The following is a 20,185-nucleotide window of genomic DNA, read 5'->3' on the forward strand; positions in this document are numbered from 1 at the left end:
TGAAAAATGATGAATAAAAATCTAAATGACAAGATTGGTTTTTGTGATGAGGGAAGATGTACAAGGGGAAATGCTGATGTAATTAGCGCTAATAACAGAAACTGCAATGTTTAACTTCACTATGCATGCTGACGTAATCAGCGTTATCAACAAAAACTGTAACATTTAACTTTAGCATGCAATTTTGATACTACAGTTGGCAGTTTGCTGGCATTTGCAAAAATGATGAAACAGGGTAGACATGAAGTGTTCTGGACAAATCCGATAAGTGATGAAACAGAATGACAGGCCCATCGGACACCTTTTATTGTGCCACTTGCATGCAGTACAATTATTAGTAAAGTGGTTATCACCAAGTGTTAATATGCATTGTTTTCCTTCCCACTCTTGCTCTTAGGGGGATGAGCAGGCTGCTGGCTTGTTGATGTACAGAGTATCTAATAATAAATCAGTATACTTACATATATAACTCTAAAACTGCGATATTTTGGATTCCTGATATTTTTAAAAATGTCAACAGTCCTACTTCCTATCCAATCAAATATACAACAGGGTTTGAAAGCAGTGGTGTCATATATCAATTGTGTTACAGTTACTTTGGAGTGTTCTACATGGCAACAAAAGCTAATCAATTGTCTACAAGCATGAATGGCAACTGGCACAACCTGTTGACAACTGAAGACTCAGACAACTGTTCGCTTACATGATGCGCATCACATTACAGCTCTAGCAGTAGCCTCTCTGATCTATGCAGATGGCAACTGTCCCTCTAGGCAATGCCACATTACCACGGAATTCTCTTATCCCTAGTTCTTTTATGATATCCTTATTTATTTTGTAGTCTATTGTGGAGCAGCCCTTATTTTCACATAGGAATCTCATTTCTGTTGTTTTGATCTGAGACTAATTTCTGTGGTTTTCATCTGTGTCTCACTGCCTTACAACAGAGATGGGCAGCCATTGTTTCTCTTCTGTAGTGCTTCCAGTATTCAGTACATTACGTCTTGCATCATAGATTTTATAAAAAAATCACAACTTTATTTTCAGAGTCTCAATCATACTTTGTATGACTGTTCTATCTATAACACATTATTGATACAAATATAATAGAGGGAGACTTTCCATATGGGAATAATATATCTAAAAACAAAGATTCTGTAACTTACCAAATGAAAGCGTTGGTACATTGATAGAGAAAATAACAAACACAAACACACACACAAATTTCAAGCTTTTGCAACCCATGGTTGCTTTATCAGGAAAGAGGGAAGGAGAGGGAAAGATGAAAGGATGTGGGTTTTAAGGGAGAGGGTAAGGAGTCATTCCAATCCGGGGAGCGGAAAGACTTACCTTGGGGGGGAAAAGGGACAGGTATACACTCGCGCACACACACATATCTATCCGCACATATACAGACACAAGCAGACATATGTAAAGGTAAAGAGTTTGGACTATTGATACAGATTTTTAATCTGATGTAGTTTTCTCCATGAAATGTCATAATGTTATGCTCCCATCACAAATTGCATTTATATGTTCCAGAAATTTTGTTTAGCATGTAAAGGGATTTCTATATGTTGCTATTGCTCAATTGTCTGCAGATAAGATGGTATTCACTATTGGTTAATATAGCTGAATCCCAGCAAATAGTTCTGCTTTCCACACTCAGACTGTATTGCTTATTTATAAAGTGGCTTGGATCGCCCTTGTCAGAAAGTATTTTCTGTAGCTTTTGTCTTATATATCTACTGAATGCTTTTGTCTAAGTCAGTGACTGCAATGTCTGTCTTGAAAGTATATTCTCGGCACTTATTGACTATCTGTTGCATGCTAAACACATCATATAAATGAACGATCAGGTATTAAGATAGTACTAGAAAAATTAACTATCTTCATTAGAATTGACTTTCGGGTGAACAATGCTCCCACTAAAATCTTTGATCACTTACCTAATTGCATGAAATGTAAGTGCATAACAGAGATAAATGCTAAAGTGTATTGTAAACATTTCTTAAGGGCTACTCTTACTCCAATGTATATTTAAAACTCATAGCATGCAAAATGTAGAAGAATTACAGTTTACCTGTTCTTTAACTCATGCTAATACCCCTTATTTATTGTTGTTTTTGTAGTAGAAAAATTCAAAAGAAGTTTCCATAAGGTAAATATCATTCAGGAAATATGTAATGGGTAGCTTATTTTGGTAAATATGTTGTACCACAGTTGTAATCACTGTTGCTTGAATGAACTCTAAACCTGTTTTAAATGTTACAGACCGTGATGCACAGCACAACATAACAGGATCAGTTTTGGCAGGCTGCCGATTAGGAGCAATACGTTACCAGAGTGCTGGTGAAGTCAATCCACTTCTGGCAATAGACAAGTGTCGTATTCTGAACAATTGCTTGCAACTTTATGGGAATTTCTCTACTTGTCAGTCTGCTGTTGAAATTGATGTGCAAAATATGGAAGGCCTATATTTTAAGGTAAGAACTAATTCATATCAGGGTAAGCAGCTACAAATTCTGTTTCTTCTTCTCTCTCTTTTTGGCTCAGAAGCAATAAGGCAATTGTGCTATAAAATAAAGTTGACTGTTTTGAAATTTTAAATAGTTGTCTGAATCTGATTTCCCTGTGATAGGGTACCATTACATTTTACAAAAAGAATCAATAGCTATCACTCCTGTGTGATATGGTACATGGTCTTCATTAGCAAACACAAAATCTATCACAGAGCATATAATACTTACCAGATTTGTGCATAGTCATGTTGCTTGAGCAGGCAACTGATAGCCCAAGGTTTTGGGAATCTGTGAAGTGTGGCTCTAGTAACTGTAATCAGAGTTCCCAATGCTCTAAGCTGTAACCCATTTGTCTTCCAAGTCCAGAGGAGCAATGTGGTCGTAGTGATGTATGGCAAGTTGGTGTGCTATGATCCCAAGCTTGACATCATTCTGGTGTTCTGACCTTGCATTCATAACAATTGTGAAATGCTTATTTAATATGAGACAACAGCCTTGCTGCAGTGGTAACACCGGTTCCTGTCAGATCACTGAAGTTAAGTGCTGTCAGGCTGGGCTAAGTACTTTGATGGGTGACCATCCAGTCTGCTGCACGCTGTTGGCAAGTGGGGTGCACTCTGCCCTTGGGAGGCAAACTGAGGAGCTACTTTATTGAGATGTAGTGGTTCTGGTCTCGTAAACTGACATACGACCAGGAGAGTGGTATGATTTAAACTATGATTAAATATTAAACAAAAAAGTCCCCACTTTTGCTTTTATACTTGCTGCTTTTTTATGTATCCAAGGGTTTCTATATGTGCAAGGGTCTCCTTAAATTTATTTAAGTCAGATTTTCTTTTATGAATGGTACATATTTTTGATCAGTATTAATTCCCATTAATACATATCTACAATCAGAGAATTTGTTTTATATACTTCTGACAACTAATTTTTTCCCTTCGTAAATTTCTTAGAATGTAGTCAAATGCAAGTCTGTGCACAAGGTGTTATTCTTGATGATGATGAATTGATGTGGATATGGTTGAATGACTCTAGCATCTTAAAATGCCCGAGATAATTTGCTTTAGCTTAAAGGGCATGAGTTCACATCTGCTGTTACTATAATTTTGTTGTTAGTTTATTGAGTAGCCTAATTCCTCTAGTCAGAAAAATTCAACAGTGTACTACTTTTGGTAACCTCTACAGGCCACCTATTATCAAACTGTTCTTGGATAGCTTTCTTTTTCCTGTTGTCGGTCACAGGAAGTTCAGGTATGCAGTCAGTCAATTCATACTAAACATTTCTAAGACAAATGCCAATACCTCCACCCTTGTGTATTTTTCTACAGTGTATTTTATAATTATGTAATAAGTCTCTTCAGTATTGTGCCCAATGTCACTAACAGTATATAAATATGGGATTGCTTTTTTTTTTCAATATTCATCAGTTTATTCTATTTCATTGTTATTGTACGAAACAATCTGAAATTTATTTTAATTTTCTTTTGTTTGTGTGGTGTTGTCAACTCATGTTATGCTGTCATGTGGCAATGGCAGCTTTACTTATTAACATATTCTACTTCCAGTATTTGTTTCTCATGCCTTTGGTAACACATGAATTATAAACTAAATCATGCCAATTTATAGCTGTATCAACAATAGTATTTTTCAGTTTGTTTTGATCTAGAAAATTTGTCAAACCTCCAATACAAACAGCAGCTTTATTACAGGCCACATCATTTATACCAGTTATACAGATAATGAAGTTACTTCCATGCAACATCTTGCCTTCTAATTCCAAGTGTTCAATTATGATTTTTGCTCTAGTTTGACTCTTCAACACTTTGCCAATGTGAATATTATTGTTCATTTTCATTGTGTACAAGTGAACCCACATATCAATATGAATTTTCTATGTAGTAGCAGTTTTCTTCACACTGTTCATAAAGTTTATTACCAGTAGACTTTTTTTTCTGTTAGCTTGTAGAACACTTTTATTTTTTCATTGTGCTTTGCTTTTGTTTTTGTCCACAAGCTGTCTGCAAATTTCATTATCCTTCTTAGAGCAGATGTTACTATTATTTATTGACAATAAGCTGTTGGCCTATCTTTTTTCATCTACTTTTTTCCCCATTATCATTCCATATGCATTTAACTTTTTAACAATGCTGTACTAATGTTCACAGAACAATGCAGTCCTTGGCAATGTGGGTGGCCTGTCAGTTAGTGCAGACTCACGTGGCTCCGCAACAGCACTGCGTGGTTTCGTGGGTCACAACGCCTTTGCTCACAACAAGCAACAACCAACTCTGAGAGCAGAGGGCAGGCAGAGCAGTCCATACCAGCAACTCACAATTTATAGGAACTACTTTTCGCGTAATGAAGTGCCTTATAGGGATTTCATCCTTCTCCGCCAGGTGAGACATTCATTACCTATATGTGCAGAACTTACTGTTGCAAATAATGGCTACAAACTGTCAGATTTTCTTGAAATGGATTTATTTTTGTCAGGTAGAAAATTATAGCAAGGACGAGGAGCCTTGAAATTTACATAGCACATCATAAATGGCTTTTATACAAAACCACAGATTTTCTTTGATTGTAAAGGTATTACATCTACATGTCTTAATTTAACTCCATGCATATTAATATTTATATACTGGTACCATTCTTGTTATTGGGCTACATAATCAGGAAATCTGAATCTTTGATTAATATTGCCACAGGGCATGTATTATTTGATATATTTGATTAGTTTACTCATGAGTTCCTGCACATACCTCTCTGTGTTGACAATGATGCGGAGCAGTGTTTTAAACCTCTAACTTGTTGCGACCAAGGCAATGAAGATCTGAGGATGCTTACATCTGACAAGTGAAACAGGTCAAATAAATCAAATTATACATTATTTGTAGCAGTTTATCTGTACACTAATTACAACAGTCTCTGTAGACCATTGTAATTAGTGAATGGATAAACTGCTACAAGAAACACAAAAACAGAGACTGTTGCAATCAGGGTACAGATAAACTGCTGCAAGTTGCACATAATTTGATTTATTTTACCAGTTTCCCTATAGGCATTGCTTGTTTTTGCTATGGATCGTTAATTGTTTGAACAACATAAGCTAAAGACTGTTTGCTATTAACTTCGTACTTAGCAAAATTGTTTAGTTAAATACTGTAATGTTTATATGTATTGTATGTAATGATGATAAAGAAAGCATTTTGAGTTTTTTTTATGAAGAACAAGCAGGAGGAGGGAAAAGAGAGAAAGAGTATACATAGAGGTTATCTACAAAAGATGGAAAATGGAATACTATGCAGGGTTCCACCTTCCAAATCATTAGCAGGACACAAGATACTCTTGATTTTTACACTGACACATTCACCCATTGATTGCATTAACACGATCATGCTGGCATTGATAATTGTATTTCTTGCTGTGAGGTAGCAAGCATATTCATACTTTCCTTCATCTGGTAGCACTGCTTTTCCTGTTTCTCTCTGTGGGCCGGCAGACATTTCAAATGCCCTTGGCTGCTGTTGGTTGATTTCATCTCAAATCATACAGGTCATGTCAACTTGCAGTCATGAAATTCTCTGGAAAAAATATATATTATACCTCTATATCATAAGAGTTAATTTAGATGTAAATAAAATAGAAAGAAACTTCCACATGGGAAAAATATATTAAAAACTAAGATTCCAAGACTTACCAAGCGGGAAAGCGCCGGTAGATAGGCACAATAAATAAAACACACACACAGAATTTCGAGCTTTCGCAACCGGCGGCTGCTTCGTCAGGAAAGAGGGAAGGAAAAGGAAAGATGAAAGGATGTGGGTTTTAAGGGAGAGGGTAAGGAGTCATTCCAATCCCGGGAGCGGAAAGACTTACCTTAGGGGGAAGAAAAGGATAGGTATATACTCGCGCGCGCACACACACACACACACACACACACACACACACACACACACACACACACATCCATACATACACAGACACAAGCAGACATATTTAAAGGCAAAGAGCATGGGCAGAGATGTAAGTCGAGGCGGAAGTGTGGAGGCAAAGATAATGTTGAATGACAGGTGAGGTATGAGTGGCGGCAACTTGAAATTAGCGGAGATTGAGGCCTGGTGGATAACGAGAAGAGAGGATATATTGAAGGGCAAGTTCCCATCTCCGGAGTTTGGATAGGTTGGTGTTGGTGGGAAGTATCCAGATAACTCGGACGGTGTAACACTGTGCCAAGATGTGCTAGCCGTGCACCAAGGCATGTTTAGCCACAGGGTGATCCTCATTACCAACAAACACTGTCTGCCTGTGTCCATTCATGCGAATGGACAGTTTGTTGCTGGTCATTCCCACATAGAAAGCGTCACAGTGTAGGCAGGTCAGTTGGTAAATCACGTGGGTGCTTTCACACGTGGCTCTGCCTTTGATCGTGTACACCTTCCGGGTTACAGAACTGGAGTAGGTGGTGGTGGGAGGGTGCATAGGACAGGTTTTACACCGGGGGCGGTTGCAAGGGTAGGAGCCAGAGGGTAGGGAAGGTGGTTTGGGGATTTCATAGGGATGAACCAAGAGGTTACGAAGGTTAGGTGGACGGCGGAAAGACACTCTTGGTGGAGTGGGGAGGATTTCATGAAGGATGGATCTCATTTCGGGGCAGGATTTTAGGAAGTCGTATCCCTGCTGGAGAGCCACATTCAGAGTCTGATCCAGTCCCGGGAAGTATACTGTCACAAGTGGGGCACTTTTGGGGTTCTTCTGTGAGAGGTTCTGGGTTTGAGGGGATGAGGAAGTGGCTCTGGTTATCTGCTTCTGTACCAGGTCGGGAGGGTAGTTGCGGGATGCACAAGCTGTTTTCAGGTTGTTGGTGTAATGGTCGAGGGATTCAGGACTGGAGCAGATTCGTTTGCCACGAAGGCCTAGGCTGTAGGGAAGGGACCGTTTGATATGGAATGGGTGGCAGCTGTCATAATGGAGGTACTGTTGCTTGTTGGTGGGTTTGATGTGGACGGAAGTGTGAAGCTGGCCATTGGACAGATGGAGGTCAACGTCAAGGAAAGTGGCATGGGATTTGGAGTAGGACCAGGTGTATCTAATGGAACCAAAGGAGTTGAGGTTGGAGAGGAAATTCTGGAGTTGTTCTTCACAGTGAGTCCAGATCATGAAGATGTCATCAATAAATCTGTACCAAACTTTGGGTTGGCAGGCTTGGTTAACCAAGAAGGCTTCCTCTAAGCGACCCATAAATAGGTTGGTATACGAGGGGGCCATCCTGGTACCCATGGCTGTTCCCTTTAATTGTTGGTATGTCTGGCCTTCAAAAGTGAAGAAGTTGTGGGTCAGGATGAAGCTGGCTAAGGTGACGAGGAAAGAGGTTTTAGGGAGGGTGGCAGGTGATCGGCGTGAAAGGAAGTGCTCCATTGCAGCGAGGCCCTGGACGTGCAGGATATTTGTGTATAGGGAAGTGGCATCAATGGTTACAAGGATGGTTTCCGGGGGTAACAGACTGGGTATGGATTCCAGGCGTTCGAGAAAGTGGTTGGTGTCTTTGATGAAGGATGGGAGACTGCATGTAATGGGTTGAAGGTGTTGATCTACGTAGGCAGAGGTACGTTCTGTGGGGGCTTGGTAACCAGCTACAATGGGGCGGCCAGGATGTTTGGGTTTGTGAATTTTAGGAAGTAGGTAGAAGGTAGGAGTGCGAGGTGTCGGTGGGGTCAGGAGTTTGATGGAGTCAGGTGAAAGGTTTTGTAGGGGGCCTAAGGTTCTGAGGATTCCTTGAAGCTCCGCCTGGACATCATATGTTTTGATGCTGGAGTTGTTCACGGCTCCTGCGTTGTTGTCTTAGCTGTGCCTGTAACTGGAAAGGTGCTGACCTCTGAACCAGTGTCTATTAAAAATCTTAAGCCTGAAATCTTATCAACCATGTGCAACAGATGTGATGTCATGCCATGACTCATCAGAAAAGTAGTAAGCATGCCATCATGGGCCTTACCTTTCCCATGTGTCCATCTGTGCATTGCTGCAACTTGACCCTAGTTATGTCGACGACGCTGTTTGTGAATGCTACAGCCCATAGTGCCTAATTCTAACTGCCCTTGCTGCCATTTGGGCGTTTACATGGTTTCATGCATTTTGCAGCACGGGCACTGAGCCATCTGTGGTTCCAGCAGATATCATCAGCAGTAGTTTGACCTCGAATGGTGTCTGATGGCTGTAGATTGGATGAACGAGGTCATTGTGTCCTCTTATGAGCAGCTGTCTGTAACTCCAAGTTCTTTAACTGTGTGATAGTTCATCCCATTGTGATCCGTAATTCTTGGAGTTCCCCAGCGATGGCCGGCCGGAGTGGCCGTGCGGTTCTAGGCGCTACAGCCTGGAGCTGAGCGACCACTACGGTCACAGGTTCGAATCCTGCCTTGGGCATGGATGTGTGTGATGTCCTTAGGTTAGTTAGGTTTAATTAGGTCTAAGTTCTAAGCAACTGATGACCTCAGAAGTTAAGTCGCATAGTGCTCAGAGCCATTTGAACCCCAGCGATGTCTGGTGATTATTGACAAGATGTAGTGGCACAATTCAGCATTGGCTCCACAAGAAACTGCGATGTGTGTTTGTCACCTTCTGTTGTGACGCTTGTATTTGTGGCCACTACGCCTGTCACAGTGGTTGACTCCAATGTGGCACATGCTCTTTCAGGTATTTGCAGGAATTTAGCCAGTGATTGTCCTTTATATGCTATTAATGTCAACTGTACTTGAGACAGAAACTGTTGTCACCAGATATGTGGCAGCAACTTATTGGATATTACTGTGCAGTCCACTATCGTACGCAAATGTCTCCAAAATTCCGAAGGGTTTCTGTCCCCATGTTTTTCCTGATAAAGCATTAATGAAAGCCTTTGCTTGGGTAGCTTCATGCAGCGAGCAATTAGTGAAGTCTTCAGGGTGAGGTATGCTTGTTGATGAGGGAATCACGTCAAAAACTATTGTCGTTGCTCTCTGGTCCAAATTGCTAATTGCCAGCGTAAACTGCTCACGGTCTTCTGTGAGCCATTGTTGTGCGAAAATGCTTTCCAAAATTGCAAACTGTATGTCTGGTTGTGAGGGCGTAAATGCAGGTGCCCACAGTTGTAGGTGCGGCGCAGTTGTCACGAATGAATCTGCATGCGGAAAATGTTTGGCACGGGTGTGTGCTCTCAGTGCTGTAGTTATCGCCGGAGTTTGTGATCTTGTTGTGCCCATTTTGCTGTCATTTCTCAGTACCGACTGTTCTAAAACTTCAGTCTCATGTTGCATGTGCAGGATCTCATCACCAATGGTTTGTAAAAAATTATTTACCTCTTCCATGAGTAGCAAATGTAATCCAAAAAAATGTTGTTGCAACTTAAACTGGTCTTGTTTTTGGGGTCACCAATTATGTAGGTCAGAAATCAAACCCATATATACTCAGAGACATTTATATACTTTGAGTAACACCAGAACAAAAGGGAAGAACAAAGAATAAACATCAAACCATTGAAATCAGCTACTCATCCAAGGAACAGACAATGCACGTCACTGGTCGGTCTCTTGTTCCCACAATTCAAAAACCCCCATTCAAAAACTTTTGAGAATTGCTCAAAATATTGTTTGATTAATGTGTTAGTAGTCAGTGCAAACACAGTGGGCAATATTTTTCTGTGTAATGTGTTACAAATTTTTCAACATTCTGCATATTTTGTGTCACTGAATTTCTAGTGTAAAATATACATGTTGGCAACACTGTTTCCAGCACTTTTCTGTTTATAACAAATGAGTGAGAATTTGCACATAAACTACTCTGCATTGAGTTTTGTGTTTGGTTTGAACTTTTTGTTAGATACAATGCCAGTAATGAAATAAGAGTAATGAAGACTATGAGAGGGGGGGGGGGGGGGGACAAGAAAGTGGTGTTTAAGAAGAGTAAGAAATTCTTCACAGTTGTTGGAAATTGTCAGAGGTATTGCAGAAATATATTGGTCCTTAAGTAACGGTATTAGCATCACAACCATTGTGCAGGAATTGCTGGACTCACTACAAGAAGAACTTTAGTGACAACGTAACTGAACGATCACCATCACCCGTATGTGAAACAAGACAGTGCATATGTTTATATTCCTGGGTGTGAAGTTGTTGATGTGTTAAATGTTTAGCATTTCTGCTGTAGCTTCTACTATATCCCACCTTAAACATCCGGGAAAGGTGAAAAGCATAAGAAGAAGACAGTGTGTAAAAAGAAAAGTGGAAGAAATTGAAACAAATTTTACACAAGCAACATCTTCAAAAGTTTGCGAAGTGTATAATGTAGATGCACTTGATGCAGAATCTGAAGATAATGGTATATGCATGAAATGTGATGTGTAGTTTCAAAACCTAAATAGTGCTATCTCAGCAACCACCTATACTAAGAAGGCACATTAACGGACACTGATACCAGGTAGCTTCTCTAAGCAGCAGAATACATACCCACTTCCTCACGTTATTCAATTTCAAAAGCTCCTAAAATAAAGAATGAGAAAGGTAAAAATCAAACAATGGAAAATTCAGGATGGAAATGTATTTGAGCATAACTAGATTCTTACTGTGGGCATCTGTTGCAAGATAATACACTTACTGTTGTTCTGGAATATTACCTATTTGATGACAAAGATTGCAGCAGGCAACGTCCTAATCAGGCTGATATTAGCTCTATTAGCAAAAATGATGAAAAAGTTAAAAAGGAAAAAGATAGATGACAAGATCAATAAGAGAAGCATATCTCATAATGAAAAAGGAGAACCCAAATTTAAAAATTGGTCTAACAAAATTATACTCCTTATGACCGAAATGAGTAAAATGCCAGCTGTTGAAGGAAGTATGCACATGTATTTACTGCACTTATTTGAAACTTGTTTGTTTTGCCATAAGCAGGGTCACAGGAAAGAAGTACACAGAAATGGACCTGATGCTTTTGAGTATATGTCAAGAGCCGCAAGATAAATGTTGGTTGCAGGAATGTGCGATGTGTCCTGGTGCTGAAGTGATAACTGTGGAAGCATAACATCTTCAGGATACTGACAGTGATGTAACCTAAGAGTTGGGGGATGGAGGAGAGTTGGTTATGAAGACAGTAGAGCCAGAGAAGTTTGTTACAGAGGTTATGCTTTGGGTCATGAAAGGAATAGCTCACCATCATATCCAAAGGATTGAGAGACAGGCCATAGCAGAAGTAAAATCAACCATATTAGTTCTTCATTTAGACTTTGCTGAGACCTGGTCTGTTGCTTTGCAGAACAAAATTCAAAATTTACCACTGACACTCACAACAGATATCAATATTCACTTCCTTGGGATATCACACTGTTTTGCTATCTCATTCATGACAGTGCACATGCGTGCTATACTGTCAGAATGATAATTGATGACATTGGCCTAGCAACTAGAGGCCATGCATTTCCTAGACTTGTGTATGTGACTGATGGAGCAGAATCTCAATTTAAAAACCACTTTCAACTTTATGAATTTGGTCAATACTGTAGTACAGGAATTAAGACAAAAAATGGATATTTCCAGCTACAGGTCATGGAAAAAGTGCGTGTGATGGGGTAGGAGACCTCTGTAAACAACTTACAACAAGATTTAATATTCAGCATGGACCTGTTGATGCTATAAGAGGTGCTACTGGATTTGTACACACCATATCAGCATTAGTGATAAATGTGAAACTCTTATTCTGTTGAAAGTACATTAAGGGAATTCTGCTTAAAAAAGGAGAAGAGTGGTCCGCTATGAAGCCTGTGGTAGGAATTCAATCAAGTCACTACTGGGTTGCATCCCAGAGTGGCACATACATTGCAAGAACAGTTCTCCATGAAATGCAGCCTGTTACTGTGTGTGAAATGCAGAGACCACAGTATACATTAGAAGACTTTGTAGTGAGCCACTTCATTTCTTGTGTGTATGATAATCAGTGGTGGGTGGGACAGATAAAAAGTGTCACTCATGAGCTGCAAAATATACCCATCTCCTTTATGGCACCTCGTGGTCCTGCTAATGCTTTCAGATGGCCATCATCAAAAGATCAGTGCGCAATTCCCATTTCCCAAATACTGCTATTGTTGGATCATCCTTGTCCATGTGCAAATTCAGCTCAGTTATACAAGTTCAACGGGAGGAGGAGGGGGGGGGGGGGGGGGAGAAAAAAAAATGAACTCATTTCAACAGTGCAGTGTTGATTGTTACGTAGTAGGTAATTTTAATTCATGAAAATTCTCGAAGAAGTTAAATCATGACAGAAGACAATAATAATTTGTGAATAATATCATGAAACGAAAAAGGGTGTAAATATTCTATAGCTAATTTTTGTTATAAAATGGTTTTGAACAAAATTATGAATTGTTTTCCAATTCACGTATAGTGTTGCATAGTAATTATTTTGATTCAGAAATATCAGTTTTGCATGACATTCACTTAAAATCAGCGATCAATTTAAATATTTAAGTGTCCATGATTTTTTGACCTTAAGAGTACAGCTATGTCTACCTAAAAAATTTGTCACATTTTGTACAGACAAGTATTGTCCACTTTGATTTTACATTCCCTAAGTACAGTGACCAACTAATGTACCATGAAATTTTTAGAACATTTAGGATGGAGGTTTTGGAGAAAATAATTTCTAAATAACCAAAAAATTTCAGATTTTTTTAACTTTATCTGGGCATATACGCCCCGGGAAATCTGGGAAAAACCCAGGAAATTTTTCAGCCAGGAGAAAACTGGGAAATTTTCAGAATTTTGGGTATTTTTTTATTGTTTTGGTTTTCAGCTAAGTTTTTGTATTTTTGACTAGTAAAAACTGATACTCTGATAAAGAATATTACTGTATCCCACTACTGCAGAATAATACTGCAGCAATAAAACTTTTGTATTTTTGACTAGTAAAAACTGATACTCTGATAAAGAATATTACTGTATCCCACTACTGCAGAATAATACTGCAGCAATAAAACATAAACAAGAGAAAAAGCCAAAATAAAACATGAGTTGCAAAGGAAATGCACCATTCACTACAACAAACCACCATGCACACAAAAGTGTCTGCCTACAGCAAAATATGTCAAAGGCCTTAGGACGAAGACTATGCAATACCTCATAACAATAAACTGCTTTCTATTAGCATGACATCAAAACTGTTTACGTTAGGTTTGTTTGAGCAGTTGCCAGCCGACTCGTGTGCATGTGCAGCTGAGTCGCATATGAGCTGTACCTTCTCCCGCTTGCACCTACTTGGAGTGTGGTTGCTAGCTGTATCGGCAGTAGCAGCAAGCAGCCAGGTGCAATGAGAAAATTTTTTCTGGTGTACCATAGCTGCCAGATTTGCGCATGTGCAGAGCTGTCTGAGTTGTAGTGGGGAGGAGAGTAGTCTCCAAATGACCCATATTTATGTTAAGTGATTTCACTGTTTCATCTTCGTATACGGCTCCCATGTCAAATGAAAACAAAACGGATTTCTGTAGCTGGAAGCTATCAAGTGAATTAAAATACATTCACATAATTACAGAAGGCAAGACTATATTACTAGTTTCAGTTTTCTGATTTGATTTTATTTCCTCATTTTTGGCAGTCGTGCATTAATTGCCTTGCAGAACAATGAAGTTATTTTTGTTGGTTTGCTAAAGAAATTTGGCTTTTATTAATCTTTTACACTGAGGCAGCCAATTTATTTGAAACAAAGTGCTTCATTTCACAGTTTGGCTAGTTCCAATTGTTCGCTTACTTTCAAGTGCGCATTTTCATTTTCTGGCATGTATGGCATAATGCCATAATAAAGAACCACACATGAAATAGTATTGTACTGGTACTTCAAGAAAATTCACACCCCAAAAACCACATAGAAAAGCTTAATATCAGGTGGGTCTTACTTCGCTGTGAATCTTGACAAGCCAGTGTGCACTTCAAGCCAAATTATGAATTTTGGTTTGGTTTACGAAATTCCAATCTCTTGGAGTATCCTCTGATGTCCTGTTACTTTTATGATGTAATGTAAGATCTCTTAAAGCTTTATACAGATGAAGATATGGGCTTCTTACATCATTATAGCAATGCATGCGCAATAATGCCTGTTTTCTGACACTCTCTGGCACCTGCTAAAATGAACCTATTTCCAACAGACCACAAGGAAATATTGCGAATGGTAGTTTAAAAAGCGTGATTTTCAAAATAAATTTCCTTTTACACAAGATGAATTATGTTACCTGTGAAAATGTGGGATGAATTTATTAAATTATAGAGCATTTGACTCTCGTGTAAAACTTAACACTTTGAGGACCAGTCCCATAGAAGAATGTCGAGCCCAGAAGACCATACATTTAAGTCATTATTTTAAGTTTTACTGGCACATTTGTATGATGTGTGTTAAAGCGTAACACATACAAAAAAAGACCAATATTACATATGAAAACTTAACTTCTCCTGTAGCTTATTAATCTTTGATACCAATACTATACGTATAAGCTTTTCTTTTCTTGTAGCTACACTATGTATTTTACTGTAAACCATTAACTTTTCCAATTTGTGTGTTCATGCTACGTAACAGCGATCTTGCTACTGGCTGACTGCATCACGTGCACTATGCTCTGAATATCTGCTGTCATTGGCTGGCGAGATCTCGTGGCATGAGCTATGATTGGCTTACAAACGGGCATCCCAATTTCGATGTCAATGCTCCAGAAACCAATGTGGTGTGTTTCATGGAATTTGAATTTATACTTTCATAATTTGAAAATATGGAAAATATGCAGCATATATGTTGCTGCACATCAAAGCTCTTTCCAACCATGTTTTTTTAAGTGCCGGGAAATTCAACGTGGGGAACGAAACATTAACCATTCAAAAGATTGACAACCCGGGAAGAGGACTATTTTTTAACCGGGATATCCGGAATTTTTTTTTTCCTTGTTCATGTATACACCCTGTTTATGTACAAATATTTTGACAGTTTAAGAATTCCATGCATTAATGTCATAGCTGACAGTTAGCAGTCCTTCCACTTTATCATTTCTCAAGACAGTTAACATCCTGTGACCATTCCTGTTTTCAAAACATAGTTTTGAAATTCGCAAAAAGCTACAAATTTACACAGTTTATTTAAAAAATGGAAAAGAGCTCAGAAGTTTGTATGTATTAATCATGTCTCATAGTATTGGGAACAAGTATTTATTGAAAATAAATTCAGATCTGTCACTTTCAGTTTCTTTATTACAATTTTTCAGTTTTTCCTTTTGTCATGACATTTTCACAAATACTCTCAGTTAGAGAGACCTGTAGCATTTTAATGAATCATCAGAAAATCAAAATGTTGTAGTTTTGGAGAAGTATCATGCGGAACTCAACATATATTTTTTTTGGCGAACTTTGAAATAGTGATGTGGCACATTCACTCTTGACCTGTATGATTTGAGATGAAATCAACCTGTTTTAATATATCAGCCTTTAATGTTGTAATTGGTGTACATCACTTATTTTAAGAAATAAGAGATCACTTAAAGTAATCTCTAATTATGTGATATCTCATTTGTTAAGAAGGATCCCAGCATAAACGTGTTATCACACACACATGCGTGCGCGCGCGCACACACACACACACACACACACACACACACACACACACACACACACACACACACAAGAATGTTTCCTTTTCAAATGTTTATTTCTTTTATATGGCTTTTTTGTATTGTGTTCACCACCAGCATATTATCATCTTACATATGCTCTTAGTGAATCTGATTTGCAGTCATGACAGCCGTTTGTGCTACATGTTGAATAATTATTAGTGTTTGTCATTTGTAATAAATTTGGGAATTACTATTTGTATTTCTTGCAGGTTGTGACAAACTTCTCATATAACTTTGTGCAAAATAATATTGGCTGTCATATATTAGAAGTGTCTGGTTTCGAGAAGGTCCGACTTCCAATTTATCAGATAACATACAATAACAGCTTTTATTGGTAAGTGTGCACACTCTCCTTCGTGCTACCAAATTCTTGGCTATACAGGTACATTTGATTTTTGATATTAAATGTTATTTTTGTAGGCATTAATAATTTAAAAAATACTCCTTTGGTAAGAATTTTCATTTCTGATATGCTTAGAAATGTTTACACAAATTCATTCCATATTGTAGGTGACAGATAAAAATGCAGTTGTATATGATGAATCACTGTGATTAGAAACCATGCTTTCCTTATGAAAGCTCGTAATACCTATGTATTTTATACAAGATACTAATAGCTTAATATTCCACAGTTGGTTCTGCATTTCTGATACATTTGGACAGAGAAATTTTGTAAACATGTTGTTTGAAAATTTTTTGAAAACATGTTGTTTGAAAATTTAATGAAGTGAGATTTCTGAGTGTAAATTAAATGCACACTAAACAGTTATTACTTACAGAATTAATGATAGCTCATGAGAATTTTCTGCAATGTAGGCCAGATTTTTGCCCCGCACTAATAGTTCTCCAGCTGTCAGGATAATGGTATTATTTCCTTGCTTGCTGTTAATCACACATAAAAATGTACAACATGTATGTTATTTTGATGAGCTTTTAATCTCTTGCTTTAACTGTTTTCTTAAGCTCAGGTTGCTGACCCACTGTCCCATAAATATTTGTTGAAAATACACCAACACAGGCATAATTAACAGTTTAATACTCATACAGCCTGGAATAGAAATGGGTTTAAGTTCTTCAATCTAGGTATGGAGCTAAAGTCCTCTTGGTACAGTGTATGGTCAATGTACTATAAGAATAGTTTAGGCAAAGTTTATGACTTCCACAACTACTAAGACAGAACCGTCATGGCAATGTGGCACCCCAGGGCATTGTCCGCAGTGGCAGCGGCGTGAGCTGGATGTCTGAATTGCAGACCTGGCTCGGAGTGAACAGCAGATGGACGACAGATTGCTGGCCAAAATACTGTCTGGCAACAGGACACCTTATCACCTGTTTTCAGTCATGTGTATTCCAGAACCCATTGTAATTAGAGTGGAATAAAGTAGCAAAAGGTCAAGAACAATAGGAAATTCAGGAATGTTAAAATGTCACACACACATTTTTAATGAGTGGAGCGCTATAAATTTTGAAAGCATAGCCACTGTAGCCTTTAATAACAAAGTGTAATATGCAGACAATGTTTGGATAATAGTTCCTTCAAAACGTGATTTGAGGAAAACAGAAAAGTTGCCCAATAGATATATGGATCTTGCGACATACTTTTAGTGCCTCCCTTTTTTATTGTTTTGTTTCAGCATTTTTACTTCTGTCAGGTATGGGAAATAGGGCCTCTGGAGGAAACTGGACAGAGATCACATGTAAAAATGACATTAAGGAATGAAAGTTATTCCTCTACGAAGTTACGCAAGAGATTACACACCATAGGTATAAACAGTACTCTAAAACGGAAAATGAAGCATACATATCAAATTTTATGTCTTTCAGACTCAAGGGATCTTGTGGAAGAAACTGAATGAAATGACTGCAGAGATAGGAAATAAAGGACAAGCAGATCACAAGATAACATTACAAAAGTTACAAGTTGACTGTGAGAAAATCATTAAGAACTGTGCACTTGAATCAGATAATGGGGAGGAATCATATTTTCCTGAGTATAAGATGACCCTGAATATAAGACGACCCGCATTTTTTTAAGAGGCGCCTTGAGAAAATTTATTTTTTAACATATTCTGACTCATTAAAATTACAAACTTTTATTGATGTAAAGGAACTGTCTAAGAAGTTAACATTACATCTATTCTAAATTTATGCTGTTTACTGGTTGCCTCATTTTGATAATGCAAGGAGAAATAAAATAAACAAAAAGAAATTGTTAACATCTATTTTTGTCCTCACTGCCTTCTTTGTTTACTTATCTTGTTGTCTGTTGTCTCACAGCAACTTTTGATCTTTGTCTTTCATCCTAACAGGAAAACTGTGAAACTTTATCTCTGATGTTCCAAATATTTGGCTGTTTCTTCTGAACGTGTTGCGAGTTCTGAAGTTCTGGTCACTGTAGGACCCGAGAACACAGATGTGCTTCAAAACATATTGTCTGCTTGCCGCTCTCTCACTGTCTGTCAGACACGACCCCCCCAATCATTCCTGATTCCTGTCATACGTCAAAGAGTAAATGTCAACAATGTTGTCACACTAAATGGAAGTACATTACTGGCCCTCATCTAGGCTTTTAACGTCTCCTGCAGAAATGTATGCTATTGTTGAGTATTTGTCCAATTTTTAAGTTTATTTGATTCTGAGTGCAAATGGACTCAGGTAAACAGCGGTTTAAACATGGTAGATGTTCATAAAGAGCCAAAGTACGCAGTATACATTCCCATGGTTGGCTGCATGGTGAAAGTTATGCCTGCACAACACTGTTCTCTCCACACTCATGGTATTTATCAGTCAAGCTGGGTGACTGTTCCCTCTCCAACTTTCCATAGTTCTACACTTGAGCAACAGTGAAAAATGAACAGCAATATCTTATAGGGTGTAGGTCATATGTAACAACAGCAACTAATATATAAATAAAAGATTGCAGTCACTATTCAGTCCAGTTCTCGAATTTTCTCGCATGATCTAGTGACATCTGTACTGTCTCCACATTGGGGTCTTTCCACTGTGCTTTATTCTCATGACAACAATCGCAGTGAGTTTAATATGATTTATTTTGTTAGACATTTCATTCTGGATTAATTTTCCTTCTCGTTACATCTGAATATGTTGTCATTTTGTTCTAAAGCTGATTAAAAGCTGGTAATGATTTTCCCCGATATCCTAATACATTTACAGCGACCGAAGTTCTCATTTGCAGCCGACTTTGTAAATCATTAGTTTCTCATAACCAAAGAATATATTACCTAGCATTCACAATCAAGTACTGGTTTTTGAAGGATATGATTTCCACCTTTGTATGTTGCCTTTACTTAAAAAGCAGCAGACTTGTAGGTATATGGTATCCATTTATTTATGAGAACTTTTATTACAAATCCTTTCAAATACAACAAAAGTTTGCAAGTTGATAGACTTTAATGTTATTTGCTCTTGTGTTTCACACAACTGTCAAATTTTCAAGCAGAGCATTAGACACTTGTAGTGGCCAGTTCATATTCCTCATGTATCCCTTGCTCTAGCGTCATGAGTAAAATGTCATGTGACTGCTCGACCGAGGTTGATACTGTATCAAGAGCGCTTTGGTGTATTGGGAAATCTTGAGCCTATCCAAATGCAAATAAAACCAAGTTTTGTTTGGTACAACCTAACTAAATTCCTCTTGCACAAGCCATGAAGGCCCAAAGGTACCCCCTGGCCGCCATGTCATCCTCAGCCCACAGGCGTCTCTGGATGCAGATATGGAGGAGCATGTGGTGAGCACACCGCTCTCCCAGCCATATGTCATTTTCCGAGACCGGAACCACTACTTCTCAATCAAGTAGTTCCTCAGTTTGCTTCACAAGGTCTGAGTGCACCCCGCTTGCCGCTTGCCAACAGCACTCGGCAGACTGGATGGTCACCCAGCCGAGTGCTAGCCCAACCCGACAGCGCTTAACTTTGGTGATCTGACGGGAACTGGTGTTACCACTGTGGCAAGGCCGATGGCGTGGCATGACCTACC

General features: G+C 38.5%; 1 protein-coding gene across 1 annotated transcript in view; it reads left to right on the forward strand.

Annotated features, from left to right (window-relative positions):
* Positions 1-20,185, forward strand: part of LOC126279060 (protein bark beetle) — a 313,877-nt gene that overhangs the window by 281,258 nt on the left and 12,434 nt on the right. Inside the window, exons 29-31 of the mRNA XM_049979491.1 lie at positions 2,275-2,486; positions 4,688-4,918; positions 16,398-16,522. Coding sequence (XP_049835448.1) covers positions 2,275-2,486; positions 4,688-4,918; positions 16,398-16,522 — 568 coding nt within the window. The remainder of the gene's footprint in view (positions 1-2,274; positions 2,487-4,687; positions 4,919-16,397; positions 16,523-20,185) is intronic.

Source organism: Schistocerca gregaria, chromosome 6 (assembly GCF_023897955.1).
Source record: "Schistocerca gregaria isolate iqSchGreg1 chromosome 6, iqSchGreg1.2, whole genome shotgun sequence".
NCBI lineage: Eukaryota > Metazoa > Arthropoda > Insecta > Orthoptera > Acrididae > Schistocerca > Schistocerca gregaria.